The sequence below is a fragment of the Mya arenaria genome, chromosome 3 (assembly GCF_026914265.1).
Source record: "Mya arenaria isolate MELC-2E11 chromosome 3, ASM2691426v1".
NCBI classification, from domain to species: Eukaryota; Metazoa; Mollusca; class Bivalvia; order Myida; family Myidae; genus Mya; species Mya arenaria.
This window is the reverse complement of record NC_069124.1, coordinates 35,456,335-35,475,112: the sequence shown is the minus strand read 5'-3', so window position 1 is coordinate 35,475,112 and position 18,778 is coordinate 35,456,335. Positions and strand designations below refer to the sequence as shown.

Sequence of the window (18,778 nt, the reverse complement as noted above, 5' to 3'; positions counted from 1 at the left end):
GATTATGAAGTTAAAATACTATACGATTTTAATATAATTCAGTCAATAAGATTAAATTGCTATAAACTTCATTGATTTTTTTTTGCAATTGTTTGATTCTGTGAACTGTGTATTTCGAAAACATGCGGTAGAATACATTTAATGAATTCAACTTTCACTTTGGGGAGACGAAAAGTTTGTGTAGTAAATTATTTATATAGTTCGTGGAAAAACATATCATGGTACGAAGTGATCAACATTATTTGTTTAGCTCAGCATCTTGAACTGCCAAATTATACTAATTGACTTTTCCCGCCTTCTAACTTTAATATTCATTCAATTAGAAACTGAAACTGTAGTCTGTCTAGTAGTCATTCTAAAATGCCGTCCAGGCTTTTTTTTTTAATGATGGTTAGCCTGGTCCAGGCTAACCATCATTAATAAAAGCCTGGACGGCATTTTAGAATGACTAGTCTGTCTAGTAGTCATTTTAGAATGACTAGTCTGTCTTGTAGTCATTTTAGAATGACTAGTCTGTCTAGTATTGAAATAAGAAGAAGCGCGTTGTTGCGCGTAACTCATTTTACATGGGGGGTGTAAGATGCGTTTTTCCAGCACTGGTCAAATGACCGGAAACACACGTCCGGTATGCAAGAATACCTCCCTCATAACCGGACACACATGATAGATACTTATAGTTCTATGGTAAAAATAAACAGCACCTAGCCGTTTGTTTTCGAAATAGTTTTAAGTAAGGATAAGGTAGTTCGCGAAGAGTTTTGTTTCCGCAAGTAGTATGCATACCAGCATCATGTTCAATGAATGATAAACATAGCAATTTAAGTATTTCTTTCAAAAGCCTTAATCTTTTATATTACTTCATGTGCAAAACATACTCGATAGCGCCACCACTACTCGACAGTGCCACCACTAGGGCAACAGCGCCACCACTTTAATAAATATGTGCATTTTTCCTTTTTAAGAAGTGCTTATTAATTTTGTTGTGTTCCGGCATAGGTACTATACATAACAGTTATGTTTGCATGCGTGAGAATGTTCTTACGGGGTGTGTAAGCACTGAAATGTACTTGCTATGCAATCAGATCTCAAAATATGCACAAGTCTGATTCGGGAGAAAAGCTCCTGGCACCACAGTTTGCACAATATTGAAACGAAATAGTAACCAGCCTACAGTAGAAGTGTTCTTACACGGTACCACATTCTCCGATTTTCGAAATATGTCCGTTAAATGAAATTATCAAATAAAATATAAATCATACTCACGTTTGTCCATGTATACATAGGGCACAGCTCCACCACGGAAGTGTCGACAGCTCTTTTTCTTTGCACCACCATACAGTGGTGGAGCTGGCGATTACAGGCCGTGTAGTGGGAAAGTTCTTAACATTTGAGAGACAAAAACTTTCAAAATTGATGTCCAGGAAGTTTTTATTATTTGAACTTTTCCTTTCTTATTTTCATATTTTCTGTTTTAAAACATTGCTAGTTTTCTTTGAATTGAACACTAAATTTTTTTCACTATTTTAAGATGCATTATGAAATTAGCCCAGACCTATAATGTTAGTTTTGTTGAATGAATATGTTATATTTTCTGGTCTGCATATCATGTTTCAGTGTGTTTTGTTTAAGAGCATTTTTGTGTCGCCTGAAAAGACGACATATAGGGGTTACTTTTGTCGGCGGCGGCGGCGTCCGCGTCCCATTTTCGCTTGTCCGGGGTATATCTCCTAAACTATTAGTGGTATCAACTTGAAACTTCATATGTAGATAGATCTAATTGAGGGCAAGTGCAGTGCACAAGAACTGTTACTCTTGCTTCCATATTTTTAGAGTTATTGCCCTTTGTTATTTTTCATGCTTAAAGTTTTGTCCGGGGCATATCTTGTAGAATATAAGAGTTATCAACTTGAAACTTCATATGTAGATAGATTTCATGGAGGGCAAGTGCAGTGCAGAATAACAGTAACTCTTGCTTTCTTAGTTTTAAAGTTATTGCCCTTTGTTAATTTTCATGCTTAAAGTTTTGTCCGGGGCATATCTTGAAGAATATAAGAGGTATCAACTTGAAACTTCATAGCTAGATATATCTCATTGAGGGCAAGTGCAGTGCACAATAACAGTAACTCTTGCTTTCTTAGTTTTAAAGTTATTGCCCTTTGTTAATTTTCATGCTTAAAGTTTTGTCCGAGGCATATCTTGAAGAATATAAGAGGTATCAACTTGAAACTTCATAGCTAGATATATCTCATTGAGGGCAAGTGCAGTGCTCAATAACAGTAACTCTTGCTTTCTTAGTTTTAAAGTTATTGCCCTTTGTTAATTTTCATGCTTAAAGTTTTGTCCGGGGCATATCTTGAAGAATATAAGAGGTATCAACTTGAAACTTCATAGCTAGATAGATCTCATTGAGGGCAAGTGCAGTGCACAAGAACCGTTACTCTTGCTGCCATATTTTTAGAGTTATTGCCCTTTGTTAATTTTGTCCACGGCATATCTCGTAAACTATAGGAGGTTTCAACCTGAAACTTATTCCGTAGGTATATCTGATTGAGGGTTCAAATTCCACCTACACTTGAAAGTTAAATGGCAACATCATTGTCTATAAATGAATAAAATGCCAATCAAACAGCTATAATGTCGACAGTAAATAATTCGTCAGGCGACACATCCGACTCGCGGAGTTCTAGTTCTGCATGTTTTTATCACCCCTCATATTTATTGATACATGTATTTCTCAGATTCTGAGAAACTTCAAAGTTACATTATGATAGAAGACTCTTTCAGAATAGTTTCTTTCACTTATTAAGAGTTGACTTGCCTGAGTTTTATCTTTGAAATTATGACTTTTGTATGTCCATCCTTCAAAAAAGACCCTCAATCATTCGCTTTTGCAGTTTTATGCCTTAACAGATATATAACGTCAACATTTGGTTTGCCCTTATGAAAAACACATCATAATCTTAGATATTTTAAACATTTTGTGTAAAATGTTCATGACGTTAAGGGGTTGTTCACTCTGTCAGCTTCTTTAGTCGTCCAATTTCCTGAAATCAGTTTATTTGAAAATGATAGTATAACAATGATGTTAATAATGTAAGTGTTGAGTGATAGTTAGAACATATTGGGCCGATTGTTCTTTGTTAGAGTTATAAAGTTGTTAACTAGACCATTGTAACCGTTCAAATTATAAATTCTCCAATTGTTTCATGGACACACATTATTTTGATCTGTGAAACTTTTCACAAATATTGAGACATCTGTTTCAGCTACGCTTGTTTTATGTAATTATATCAGCACATCATGTAATATTTCACCTTGACTGGATGGACTTGAATGATCAAACAAAAACAGGATATGATTCATGTGGAGATTCAGCTTCAAAAGTGCCAACATATTGGTGATATTTATTTATTGTTAATCAGGTTATTGAACGGGGATGTTGTTGGGTAGAGATGCGGGCAGGTGGGCAGGCGGGCGGGTGTAAAACATTGGTTTCTGCCCAATAACTTTAGTTAGAATTAATGGATAGTAATGAAAGTTGGTGTGTTGGTAGCTTATGTGAAGAGCTAACTTTGGATTGCTTTTTTAGGGTGGGGTCAATGTCACTGTTACTAAAAACAGAAAAATGGTTTCCTCGCAACAACTTTAGTTAGAATTAATGGAAATAAGGCACATAGGATACTTATCTAGAGTATTTTTCTGTTACATCACTTTACTTTAAGCTTTTTAATAAAAGTAAAGATAGAATGTAAAGGCTGCTCCTCTTTCCTAACTCATACAAGTAATTAATTAGCCATAATTTCTGATTCTCCATATTAAAAATCTTGTTTTTGTCTCATTGTGGCACTTGAGTCAAATGAGTTAAACAAATACGGCATTATTTTTTGGCATCTTTTTATAGTGTGCCCCTTTAATGATTAGGCAAGGTTTTTTTTGGAGGGTGATCTCATTGGCTGTACATGAAGGTTATAATAAACAGATATAATCTTTTCAAGTGCCAAAATTGTTAACATCATGGAAAGATTATCAGGAAAAAAACATGAGTCAATTGTATAAAACTTGTGTAAGTTATCCACCGGTTATCTTAGTCAAATTTGCACATTTGAATGATCTGATTGGTTAGTAGAACTTATAGGATAGTATGTATTGACTAGTCAATAAACATCTTGGCAAACTTTGACAAGGCAAACTTTGACAAAAAAGAAAAACAACAACCCAGTTTTAAACAATTAGCTGCAGGATATTATCTTTGCTGAAATATATACATGTTTATACAATAGTAATAATGATATTCACTTTAAACATATTTTTTTAAAGAATCATCAATTTGGTTTAATGGACTTGTTATACCAGTAATATGGGTTAAAATATTAATAAGGCCTTTCACTCTGTAGCTTGTGCAAAATTAATCTAGTTACTCCCTTGTGTCCAGAATATTTTCTAATTGTGTTTATCACTATGACCAAATACTAGAAAGGATTGTTTTCAATAGTGTTATCTGCAACCAGCTGTATCCGCATCCCATGGTACATATAGCCTGATTGTATAATGATACATTTATATGTGACATTCTACCACTTGAACCTGAACCATTTGTGAGTGGGTTCAAACAGGCTAATTTGTCACTTGCATTGTGTAAAACGCTTGATGTTCAATTGTTATACAGTACAATGTAGTTACATCTAAATAAATAATATATTTCAGACTGGAGGGTGATGATTCAGAGAAGTTAAGAAGGATATTTGGGATAATAATCATGCACCATGACCTATGGAATAAATCAAGCATGTTGTGAACATGATGTTACTACATCAGTGTAAAACTAAGCATTCTAAACAGTAAGCTTTATTATAATTGTACTGATAGTGATATAGAACCAAGAAAAAAGAGTAAAAATGGCCAGTGATGAGTCCACACCATTTCTTATGGACAAGAAACGTGGGGAGTCTGTCATTTCGTACGATATGTGCCAGGAAGAAGAGGACAGCCTTATGGAAAATGGGCCGATCCGAGAGTCGCCCCGCCCCTCACAGCGCTCACCCCACCCACGGGGAGCCACTCCAAGATCACGATCGGTCAATGAGGATGTTGACAGTAGGAGATCGGTAGACATTAACATTTTGACAGCGTCTGGTAGTCATATTGTCTGCAAATCAGGGGAATTCGGAAGCATTGAGGAAAGCGTAATTCTCACATCAACCACGTAAGCTCTCTGACAAAAAATAATCAAATTGTGCATGAAATATTTTTTAATTGTTTTAATAAAAATTTTGACATAGTGTTGATTTTATATACAGAAGTTGACATGGAACTATTGATGAAGATATGTATGGTATTTAAAAGAAAGATCTATGTGTATGGGATTGACAAGTGTTCTTTAAATTATTAAACCAATAAAAAAAGTATTTTCAATTTGATATCATGATTTACATATTTCTTTAGTACAATGGTATGTTCTGAATGAAGCTCACGTGTAACATTATCAATTAATGTTAACTTAAGAAATGTTTCATTGATAAACTATGAGCTCTGGCGTACCGAGTAGTTACATATAGTTGATAACAACTTAACTATTTACCTACCAACAGTCCATAGATAATAAAATGATTTTAACTCATGAAGTGCACCAATTTTAACGCATCTAAAATGTCCATGCCATCAAATTGCAAATATGATTTTAAATCACTTATAATTGTATGAATTCAGAGTGGTTTCTTTTCCTTTGTTTGGGAGAAACTTACTTGTTGTCTTTCACATAATTATGTAAATGGGGTATACTCAAATACTCTTTAACAATTTATTTGTAATCATTTATAACTTAAACAACCATAGACTATAAACTGTTTTATAACAAGAACTTCTTCAATTGAATACAAAACCAAACATGATTTATGCAACTTTTTGAAAAAAAAATCATTTTTTGGGATGTTGGGAAGTTGAGAACATAACCTCATATATGCTATAACAATTGCCGAAAAACACACCCTGAGATTATGTCATTGTGTGGTATTTTATAGTCAAGAATTAAATGTTACCCATTTGACATGTTTATAAATAGCTTGTCAATTCGCTTTCTCTTTTTTAAAGAGATATATACCGGTATACATAATGTATATGTAAAAAAAGTAATGAGTGAACAAGAACAATTATCATTCTTCTGTATTATGACTGATCATGAAATAAATGTGACAGAAGATTACCAGAAATATAATGAAAAATAACCCATGCATGTCAGCTTTTAGCTGCCTTTTTACGTTTATCAAGGGTAATTAAAACATTCTTTACTAAACTTAAAACAAAAATATATTTGTACCATAATTTTATAGAGCAAAAATGAAAAGATTTGTTGGGTCTATTTCCAGGAACATGGAGAGCCTGATGCATTTGTTGAAGGGGATGGTGGGTACGGGAATCCTCGCAATGCCAGTCGCTTTCAAGAATGGGGGGCTCTGGGTGAGCTTTGTTATCGTCCTCTTGTTGGGCATCATCGCCACCCACTGTATGCACATTCTGGTTATCTCCGGAAATGAGCTCTGTAAAAGGTAAGATGGTATGCAGTTTGTTTTGTTGTTGGAATCAATCGCCAGCTTTAACTAGACCAAATCATGCTTTCCATGTTATTTTTCCTCTGTTGTACATTTGGCAAGACTATTTATTTAGTAAAAGTTTACCAGACATGGCTGATGAGTCAAATTTGGCAAAACTCTTAATCTCACCCCCCCCCCCCCCCCCCAAAAAAAAAAATGATTTAAAGTTGTTTAGCCAAACAAATTATGAATCATACAGTTATTATAATATTTAAGTCTGTTTACCTTATTTTTATTGTATCCATCTTACTCTTAGGGGTTTAACTTAGGTCATGATATAAACATTAACACGTACGTACTTGTAGGAAAGGCGTGAAGCACCTTGACTATGCATCTGTTATGGAAGAGTCTTTAGCAACAGGAACGCCATGCATGCAGGGTTGGAGCAAGTTTGGGAAGTAAGAAAATACTGTTTGATTATGTAATTGGTTGACTAACTCGCTGTACTGAACATAACTTTGTGAGATCCTTCTTAGCAATTTTGTGTTTCAATCATATTCGCAAGGTTTTCTATAGTATTTGTTAAGTATATCTGACACAATGGCTTCAATTTCACAAAAGGCTTAAGCATAAGATGTTGATAAAAAAATATTATATTTTATTTCATTTTGCATAAATACTTTTCTACAGTATTTGTTAAGCATTCCTGACGACATGGCTCCAATATCTTGAAAGGCAAAAGCATAAGATGCTGATATATCTTATTTCATTTAGCATAAATATTTTATAAGGTGTTGAATAGAACGCAAAAATTCTTTTACTTTCAGGAATTTTGTCAATGGATTTCTTATCATAACCCAGTTTGGTTTCTGCTGCGTCTACTGTGTGTTTGTTGCAGTCAATGTTAAACAGGTAACATTTTCATCTTATTACCTAGAATTTCCAAACTCATCCATATAGGTAACAATCCTAAATTTTGACAGTTCTGATACTATGCAGTATATTAAAATTGATTATTATACCCCCCACAAACGAAGTTTGAAGGGGGTATATTGGAGTCACCCTGTGGTCGGTCGGTCTGTCGGTCCGTCAGTTTGTCCGTCAGTTTGTCGGTCGGTCCGTTGCAATTTACCTTGTCTGGAGAATAACTTAAAAACTATTGGATGGAATTGAATTAAACTTCATACAATGGTAGAGCATAATCAGAGGAAGTGCAGTGTACAATAACCATAACTCTATTCTTGCTAAATACTGAGTTATTGCCCTTTGTTACTTTTTTTTTGTCCTGAGAAAAGTACTGGATAGAACTCATTGGAACTTCATACAATGGTAAAGCACAATGGGAGGAAGTGCAGTGTTCAAGAATCATAACCCTACTTTGGCTAATTACTGAGTTATTGCCCTTTTTTCTGTCAATTTTTTTTTCCCAGACATTAACTTGCAAACTACTTGATGGAATTTATGAAAACTTAATACAATGGTAAAGCCAATGAGAGGAAGTGCAGTGCACAAGAACCGTAACTCTATTTCAGGTAATTACAGAGTAACTGCCCTTTGTTACTTTTTAGCTCGACTATTCGAAGAATAGTTGTGTTATACTACTCGCCCCAGCGTTGGCGTCGGCGTCCGGTTAAAGTTTTAGGGCAAGTTGGGATTTTCACTTATAAGTCCAATACCCTTCCTTCAATTGACTTAATACTTCACACAGATTATGGCCCCTGATTGACTATGGAAGTTTTAGGGCATGTTGGGATATTTATTAATAACTTCTATACCCTTTGTTCAATTGACTTAATACTTCACACAGTTGTACAGGACCATCACACAATGAGGTTACATAATTCAATATTATCCTAAATACAAGTTATGACCCCTGATTGACTTAGGTTAAAGTTTTAGGGCAGGTTGTAAGTTTAAGGGCAAGTTGGGATTTTCACTTAAAACTCCAATACCATTCATTCAATTGACTTAATACTTCACACAGATGTTCAGAGCCATCACATAATGAGGTTAGATAACTCCATATTATCTTTTATACAAATTATGGCCCCTGATTGACTATGGAACTTAGGTTAAAGTTTTAGGGCAGGTTGGGATATTTATTTATAAATACTTCTATACCCTTCATTCAATTGACTTAATACTTCACACAATTGTTCAGGACCATCACCCAATGAGGTTACATAACTCCATATCCTTAATACAAGTTATGGCCCCTGATTGACTTAGGTTAAAGTTTTAGGCAAGTAAAAGTTAAGGGCAAGTTGGGATTTTAATAAAAAACTTCTATACCGTTCATTAAATGCACTTAATAAAATTCAAAATTATTTACGACCATCTTACAACAAGAAACATAACTCCATTTTAACCCTAAATACAAATTATGGCCCTTGAAATTTTTTTTATTTTTTTTTTTTATTTTTTTTTTTATTTTTTTGAAAGGCATATTTGTATATTCTTAACCACATTTTCATAATGGGAAATCAAGTTATTTGAATGACTTGCGTCATTGTTTGGGCAGGCTGGTGGGAGGGCAGCATTTAAAGTCACCTTATGTATCGAATAATTTTAGTTAGGTTTGACATAAAGAGACCAAACTTGGTAATATTACATCGCTATTGTATTCTAAGTCAAAGGGGCGTAGTCGAGCGCGCTGTCTTACGACGGCTCTTGTTTCTTGTCTGGGACATATCTTGAAAACTATTGGATGGAATTTAATAAAACTTCATACAGTGATAGATCATAATGAGTGAGAGTGCAGTGTACAGGAACCGCAATTCTAATTCAGCTAATTACAGAGTTACTGTTCTTTGTTACTTCTTCTTGTCTGGGACATATCTTGAAAACTATTGGATGGAATTTGATAAAACTTCATACAGTGATAGATCATAATGAAAGTGAGTGCAGTGTACAGGAACAACAATTCTATTTCAGCTAATTACAGAGTTACTGCCTTTTGTTACTTTTTCTTGTCCGGAGCATAACTTGAAAACTATTGGATGGAATTTAATAAAACTTCATACAGTGATAGATCATAATGAGTGGGAGTGCAGTGTACAGGAACAACAATTCTATTTTAGATAATTACAGAGTTACTGCCCTTTGTTACTTTTTCTTGTCCTGAGCATAACTTGAAAACTATTGGATGGAATTTAATAAAACTTCATACAGTGATATATCATAATGAGAGGAAGTGTAGTGTACAGGAACTGCAATTCTATTTCAGCCAATTACAGAGTAATTGCCCTTTTTTCCTGTCGGGAACATAACTTAAAAACTACCGGATGGAATGTAATAAAACTTTATACAATGGTACAGCACAATGAAAAGGAGTTCAGTGTACATGAATCACTACACTATTTTTTGCAAATTACAGAGTTATTGCCCTTTTCTGTGGGGGATTTGTCAAACTTTTGTCTGGACAGTAACTTGAAAACTACTTGATGGAATAGCATTAAACTTCATACAATGATAAATCATAATGAGAGGCGGTGTTCGGGGGTATTAATCACCTTCAGTGATAACTCTAGTTATGCTCTAGCGTGGGCTGCTCAAAGGGCGCTTATGGTACGTCATTATACAAATTAATAATAATAAATGAATGACGAAAAATAGCTTATTGCAGTAAATTTGTCTGAATGAAAAAAAGTGGTAATCATTTTTGGAAATCTGTTGCATTTGGCACATTGCATGCAACAGGGGGAACCCTGGGTTGTTGCATTATCTTGATCAGATCAAGTTTAAAAGGGCACAATATAGGTTCATGCCAAAACAATGTTTGTTTATTTTAATGTATTATTATTTTTAACTTCTTTGTCATTAATGATCAAAATAAAAAAGCACAAGGTTTAAGTACAGATAAAAAGATATAAACCTTTGTTAAAAAGGAAAATCAATTAAAAGCTATGTGGCTGCAAATTCCCTTGTTAAAAAAGTGCCAAAATATCGCTTATATTTTTTTACCTGTACACAAATCATATGCTTTTTTGTCTTAATTATTAAAGTCAAATGAGTTACACAGTCATGAAAATGCATTAAAATTAACATCAACCTCTTTTGTGCTCCTCTAAGGTTTAGAAATGTAGATGGCTTAGTGGTAAGTGTATTGGACTTTGGCTCAGAGGGTTCCAGGTATAATCCTCAGTCCAGGCTTTGTCAATGATAGTACTTGTTATCACCCGAGAATCATATATGGTTCTTATTTAAGCAAACTAAATATGATTGTTACTAACATTCATATCATGCCAAAAAATACATAAAAATAATGAAATTATAAAAAAGATGTTTATTGTGTAAATAGGGCTGCAACAAACTTGTATTTTTGAGCTTGTCTGTTTTCTTTCAAATTTCATAAAAAAGACATGAGTGAATGCCATAGGCTTATAACATTGCTTTTGGTGGCGTAATGCCCAAAGGAAGGCCATTTTTACACCAAGATACAGTTGAAGTGACATCTATTTCATAGTTTGTTTATGTTATGCTCTATATTGTCAGGTTGTGGAGCATCAGAACATAGTGGCTCTCGACAATAAACTGTACGTCGTGTTTGTGAGCGTGCTGCTAATCCCATACGTTCTCGTGCGGAGTCTCAAAGCCCTTGCTCCATTCTCTGCAGTCGCAAATGTTTTTAACCTTTTTGGTCTTGTGGTAATATTCGTTCACCTGCTGAACACGTTTCCAGACTTCCTGGCTCGTCCAGCTGTTGGGAATTTATCAACGCTGCCTCTCTTCTTCGGGCAAGCAGTGTTTGCGTTTGAAGGGATTGGTTTGGTATGATAGCTTGTATTAATATTTTTGGTTTGTAATGTTTAAAATTGATTCATTCCTGTCATTAATTTTAGAATTTTTACATATTTCATATATAGTGTGTATTTATTATTTGTTGTATCTTATGTACATTTAATTTTACATGTACATTAAAGTAATATAGCATAACCATAAAATTACCAATGCATTTATAAATTATGATTTATAAGTTAGAACTTAAGGTAAAATCCTATAAAATATTTAATACTTTATGTACTTTTCTGTAAAAACAACAATGCAATTTATATATTTCCTGTATATATTTAATGGTCAGTCCAAACATACAGAGTAAATGACATTAAAGGTCTACAACATTCATTTCAAACAAAACCAAAAACATCCATACTTAGCTATCAACTGCTGTGTTTTAGTCTCACACAATTCCATACTTATATCATCCGTTTATTACCAGGTTTTGCCACTGTATGACAAGATGCGGGAACCTACAGCATTCCTGGGGAAAGCAGGCATTCTTAACCTCGGTCTCACAATCACAGTGTCCCTCTACGTGGCTGTGGGTTTCTATGGATTCCTGAAATATGGCGACGATGCCAAAGGCAGTGTGACTCTGAATCTACCATCTGATAACTGGTTTGAAAAACTTTATTTATATTAATTTTATTAGATGATTATAAATATATCTTATACTTGACTTCTATACAATATGATATGTCACATGAAAGATCAGGCCCGAATATCATGGACATAGTCTTTTCTCAGTCTCAATTAATTTTTTCCACATAACAGCATGGCTTGCTTAAAAATCATGAATAATTCACTCTTTGTTAGTGCATTCTCTTATTATGTTGATCAACATCATTGATAAATATTCTAAAGAAAATTAATTATCTAGAGAAAAATTGTTCTCGAGTAATAGCTCAAAAATTGAACACAATTATATTAATCTTATTTAAATATATATTTTGCTAAAGAGTATTTGTAAGAACAATTACAAATAAGAATATGAATAAAGAACTTAACGCTTTTTCTTCCGTTAACATTACTGTATATATACAAGATTCAAATAAAGTTCTCAGCTGAGACAAGACTTAAGTATGTTCATGATATTGGGGTCTGGGCCAGTTTCATTCAAGGATCATAATTGCAACTCAAATGATTTTAAATCTGAATAAACATAACAAATTGTGACAAGCTAATTTCATTTATTTCATCAACAGTTTCTTATTGTTCATCAATATTACTGAGTTAGTTCATTTGATGGAATATATAGGAAAATAGTAACAATATGAGACTAAATTTATTTAAATTCAAGACCAAGGTTGACTAAGATCTTTATTGAAACGAAGAGCTCATACTCGCCCTGCATCTATAGACTGGCTTGATGGTGGAATAAGTATAAGTAAAAAAAAATCAACACTCTTCTTTGTTAAGCAGGTTTATGTGAAGGTTGTTACGCCAAAAATATCATTATGATATGAATCCAAATCAAAAGATTAAATACACAATGATAATTGGTCGACTTGCTAATTTAGAGACAAGTGTTATTATGTACTTGATAATCATTTCGAATTAGATTTGGAATTATCATGTTAAGGATACATGATCTGAGGAAGGGTCAGAGCCCTGTGGCTGTAGTAAAGAACCACCTTAAATTAAAACAAAATCTTCCTCATATTTGATATTTTCCTTAACAGTTTAAAGCCAAAAGTAGACACTGCTATGGCAAATATAATACCGTACTATTCAATTACATTTTAATAACTAAAGATTTAAAAACTTAAAACACTCTATAAAAACAGAAGTTTGTTAAAAAAATATAGCATTTCATAATATACACTTAAGTCAAAATAGTCTTAAATTTTCAGCAAAGATAGGTTTGTCCATACAGACATATGCACAGATGGGTTTGTCCATACAGACATATGCACAGATATGTTTGTCCATACAGACATATGCACAGATGGGTTTGTCCATACAGACATATGCACAGATAGGTTTGTCCATACAGACATATGCACAGATGGGTTTGTCCATACAGACATATGCACAGATGGGTTTGTCCATACAGACATATGCACAGATGGGTTTGTCCATACAGACATATGCACAGATGGGTTTGTCCATACAGACATATGCACAGATGGGTTTGTCCATACAGACATATGCACAGATGGGTTTGTCCATGTGTGAATGAGCAAAACTAAAAATTCCGGCAAACATTAGTTTGTTCATGTGCGCATGAAGAAAGGTTGGATTGGACAGTAATTGTTGGCTTGACCTTGTGTGCATGAAGAAAGGTTGGATTTGACAGTAATTGTTGGCTTGACCTTGTGTGCATGAGCAAAGATGCTTCTGTAATACAGCCCCAGAGATGGATGCTTTGTTAACCATTTCACAATATTTCATCTCCAATTGATTCTATTTGCAGGTTATTCCTGTCAGTGAAGCTCATGTTCGCTGTGTCGCTGTTTATTTCATATGGACTTCAGTTATATGTGCCAGTCAACATTATATGGCCTTTTATAGTGAGAAAACTAGAGAATCGTTACCCCAAACTTCAAACAATATCTGGCCGAGATCGAGGAGAGATTGTGTTTCGAATATTTCTTGTTATATGCATTGGTAAGTATGATTTTTATATAAAGGTATATGAGTAAATGTGCATGATAAGTCTTTGTTTAGGGCACCACAATGAAACATATAGAGGGTTAGAGTGGTCTTGTGGTATACGTGTCCTTCTTTCACACTTTTCTTCTATTTATATGAACATGAGGGCAGATTAGTCTTGCATACTGGAAATGTGTTTTTGTGCTTTTGATCAGAGCTTGAATAATAGATCTTCACATAGGAGATGATTCCCACACAACAACTCACCATTTCATGATAATTATTAAAAGCAAACTCACATTTAACAAACAATGGAATGTAGTCTCAAGCATGTTAGTGGCATTTGCATGTAACCTCACATCAGATTTTTTTCCCATCTACACCTTGGGAGAAAATAATCCTTGTCATAAATTCATTTTAATCCAATTATTATGAAACTCCGTAAGAATACTTGTCTGCATATTGTCTTGAACAATTATGAATATGGGTAAAAATCTCAGGTCAAAAACTAGGTCACTAGGTTAAATCTGATGGAGAGAAAACTATAAGTAATAAATTTTATCCAATTGTTATGAAACTTTTAACATGGACAGAATTCTTGTCTGAATGTTGTCTTGATAAAATATGAATATGGGTTACTTCAGGTCAAAAACTTGGACGTAAGGTCAAATTTTAGAAAAATAAAACCTATCAACATCGGTCAACAACTCAATTCACTTGCTCTCTGTAAACATATAAACACCAATACACAATTTAACCTTTTTATCCAATCTTCATGACTTTTACTGTTTTAATCCAAAACAAAAAAACATTTAGCTCTGCTCTGAACAGTACAAAAATGGTAGTAAAAAGCATTTTTTAATTACTGCCCACTACTCATACATCCTATTGAAAAAATGCCATTGTCAAATGAAAATCCTGCTTTAATGCTTCATGATTCTCTAAAAGTAGCATATTTTGAATTGTGAACAGGGCTCAATTACATCCCCATATTAGGTAGAAACCCCCCTCTGTAAACCCATGTCTTTATTTTTCAGCTGGCCTTTCAGCGTTAGTGCCCCACCTGGATCTCTTACTGGCATTGGTCGGTGCATTTGCCAGCTCTTTCCTTGCGCTCATAATCCCACCTGTGATAGAACTGTTTACATTCGAATGCGCAGCAGGGACGTGGATCAAGAACATTGTGATTGTTGTCTTTGGCTTGCTGGGTTTTGTCACTGGCACATATTCATCTCTGGCAGAAATTGCGAAAACTTTTTAATAGATATTGTGTGGATTTTACAGAAGATGGATATTTTTATTTTAAAATGTATACGAGTAGTTGTGTTTTTAATTTTAATATATAAGTGTTTTGTTGAGCTGGAACAGCTTTATAAACCTAGACCAATTACATTTTATATTTGTTTTAAGTGTTATCAAAACATGACAACTTTTTTACGTACATGTACATGAATGCTTATGAAATACAGTTTTGCAAAGCAAATACCTGGTCAAAAGAGTGCTTTTATGCTCCATTTGAAAAGAGGGCCATTTTGGTTTGCATATGTACATGTTAGTCTCTTTGATTGTCAGTTAGCGAGTAGACCATATCTTATCCTTGCAATAACCTAAAAATATAAAAATTCCACAAGTTGCCACTGACCACATTGACTGCTGCAGTTTTGGGGGATCAGTTTTGTCAAGGTCAAGTTTTGAAACAATAGCTTGAACAATGTTTGTACCATGATGATGAAATTTCACTAATAGGTCGCCATTGGTCAGATGACTTCTATTGCTTTGTGGATAGATAAGGTCAACAGGGAATGAATGGGCATGGCCAACAGTGTTTTGAAAAACTCCACATAAAATAATAACTTTTACCGAAACTATAGTGGACGGTTGCACTTGAAAAGGGGATGACCTCTAATCCTTTCAGGACCAAAGGACACGGAAAAAGATGTTTGTCAGAAAAATAACCCAAATACTTTGAACTTTGAACCTTGTAACAATAACTGGAGGTTCTGCGTGATATAGTTTTCGAAGTCAGTGTGAGTCACTATTATTATATTTAGAATATGACCGCTTCTCTGGGGTCAGTAGGTCAAGGTCACTTACATCATATTTGTGAAACGTCTATCTGCGCAGAACTTAGGGAATGGATTGTTGAATATAAAAAAACGTTAAATATTGAAACTTGGATGTCCTTGGCCGGAAGATGACCAACATGATAATGGGATCAAAATGTTTAAAGGTGAAGGTCTTTGTCCTAGAATTTAAGAGCACCTTCTTTCCAAAAGTTGATCATTTAGATAGTTTCTATCAATTACCACTTGACCTAGGGTTTATGACATCGAGATCAGTTTGGCACATGTTTTATGGTAAATAAAAAATAGGTTACTGGGTCAAAAGTAATGAAGGAAAACATTGATTACATTACCAATCTTCATTAAAATGGACAAAAAGTTGGTCAGGCAATGTTTTTATATGATATCCTCACCAAACCAGTGTGGATTATTCTATAAAAAATAATAATTCAAGAAAGTGTCGACGGGTTTAAACTTTTGGTATACATGTTTAACGCCATAAAATACCGGTAAATTACGGCTTTGGTTACAGCTTAAAATTTGTCAAAATATGGTGTTCGGACCATGAAAGCTAATGAAAAGGTTAACGGATTTCAATATTTTTGGTACACATGTTTAGCAGCATACACAACGGGTAAAGTTTGACTTTGATTACAATCTCCAATGGTTGGCGGAGTTAGAGCCCGCTTTCAAAGAAATAGTTTACCATTCCAGTGTCAAGCCAGCGTATTCATCACTCCTCTGACAGCTTTAGGTTTATATTTAAAAGCTTTCTTATTGTTTATTACGTCGTTTTCTAATATTTGGTTATAGAAATCGAGATATTCTTTTAAAGTTTCTTCAAGGAAAACAGACAAAATACATTTCTTTGTAGTTTAGTGATTGTTTAAGCAATAAATGGCTACGACGGAACACACTGTATAAAATGGGGCTGTGTGTATGTATTTCAGTAACTTTAAAATATATACATGCGTATAATACCAGCATACATAGTGAATGAATGCCCTATGAATGAAGTATTGATAAAATATAAAGGTGTAAGACCAACCTGAATGAAGTTTTCTGAAAATCAGGCCTTTTTACTTAAGTGAGTGATAAAAATTCATGACAGCAAGATGTGCGTACGGGGCAACAACTTTTACAATTATTCGTAAAATACTCCATTCTGTAAAGTTTTCTATTAAAAGGTGCTCTAAAACAACATGTATGTACAGCGAGAACAGTTATACATTCGTTTAATGATACAATTAGAAGTTGTCATAGCAATTTTCTCCTTTTTGACATCAACAAAATGACAACCCCTATTGAAAATTGAGAAACATGAGATAGAGACGTTCTCTCAGCGGACTGTGCTTACTATGCAAACATGGTGCTGTTTGAGAAAAGAAACCGCATGATTGATGCAACTAAGAGGGCATTGGTTTTATTGTTACGGCATATTTTACTTTGTAGTCAAAATCATATTTACAAATTAACAAAACAACTATATAAATTTTGAAGCCGAATAATGGTCTTCATGCACAAATGATAAAAAAAACGTCATTTGACGTCATACGCAGGGTTGCTCCAAATCACTCGACCTCACCTATTTAAAAATATTACTATCAAACACATTAAGCGAACAGAATCTGACGATCTCTTTCGTATGCATAAATATGATTATTACCTCTGGTAAATGTTTAATGTACGTATTTTTTTGAATGGCCCTCGTATAGGACCTTAATTACGTCTCATTGTAAAGCAAGATTGCTTAACTATATCACCAACTATTTAAATGGTTTGACAGTGACGGAGCCTGAATTTATTGAAATGTCAATAGGACAGTGTACACAAAACTTCAGTTATCGTTTCTACCCTTTGCTCTGTTCACTTATTAACGACCTAATAATTCAAATAAAAGAAGAAATAAATGCTTTCACCTCAATCATAATAAATACTTTTTAATGGGTTTTCCCCATTCACGAATCCTACGCAAAATACAAACTGCGGAAAATATATTTTATCTCGACGGGCAGTCTTTAAACCCTATCTCTCTTTTATTTCACTTCTCCTTATCATTTGACATGAAATATATAAATTACATGAATTGAAAAAAATCACCAGATACTGAGGCCAGAGTTTTTATATCTTTAGATTTACGGGAGCGCCGTACCTAAATATTGCAAAACCCAAATAAAAATAAAATTCATTTTCGTAGTTTTATTTTTATTTTTCCGACGAACGTTGCTCCAAGGTTAAGAAAAAAATAAAATTAGTGTTCTATAACCCATATCTCAGAACTGGTGTACCAATTGTCATTCATTATCGGTCTTTTTACTGCACAAACCACGTAAACCAGTCGGAAATACGCGGGGAAACAGAACAGGTACCCGTTACCATAACAACGTCCTGTCAAAAGTGAAAGTACTTTTTGTCATACCCCTTATTTCTCACAATTTCTGCAGCTATATAGAAATGTTTTACTACAAAAACGTTCCGATGTTTATGTTTCATTATTTAAATAAAACCGTGGTGAACTTAGAGCGTGTTTATTGTGATTTTTTTTTGTAGATTCAGTATGTTGTTCGCGTTTCGTGGAATGATTGCGAAACTTCCGGTCAAAATAAGGAGACAGAAATTCGTGGGTTGTATATTTGTCTATTAGAAGTCGTTGGCGCACGTCGTATATTAACAAGGATGAATTGGATTACAGCGCAAAAATGTATAGCTTCTGACAAACACAAACTGCAAAATGATATCGTGTTCATCATAGTCAAAATGGATATTTTTGTCTGAATTTGACTCTGGGGAGCATTGAACACACTGCTTCACGAT

The 18,778-nt window shown here is 34.0% G+C and overlaps 1 protein-coding gene across 1 annotated transcript; it reads left to right on the top strand.

The window, feature by feature from the left end:
• The first annotated feature begins 83 nt into the window (after positions 1-83).
• LOC128228883 (proton-coupled amino acid transporter 2-like) lies at positions 84-15,380 on the top strand. Its single transcript, XM_052940425.1, has 9 exons — positions 84-221; positions 4,705-5,203; positions 6,363-6,542; positions 6,893-6,985; positions 7,355-7,439; positions 11,022-11,297; positions 11,746-11,924; positions 13,723-13,916; positions 14,939-15,380. Exons 2-9 carry the CDS (start codon positions 4,896-4,898, stop codon positions 15,160-15,162), a joined length of 1,539 nt encoding a protein of 512 aa, XP_052796385.1. The 5' UTR covers positions 84-221; positions 4,705-4,895; the 3' UTR covers positions 15,163-15,380.
• Positions 15,381-18,778: the final 3,398 nt, after the last annotated feature.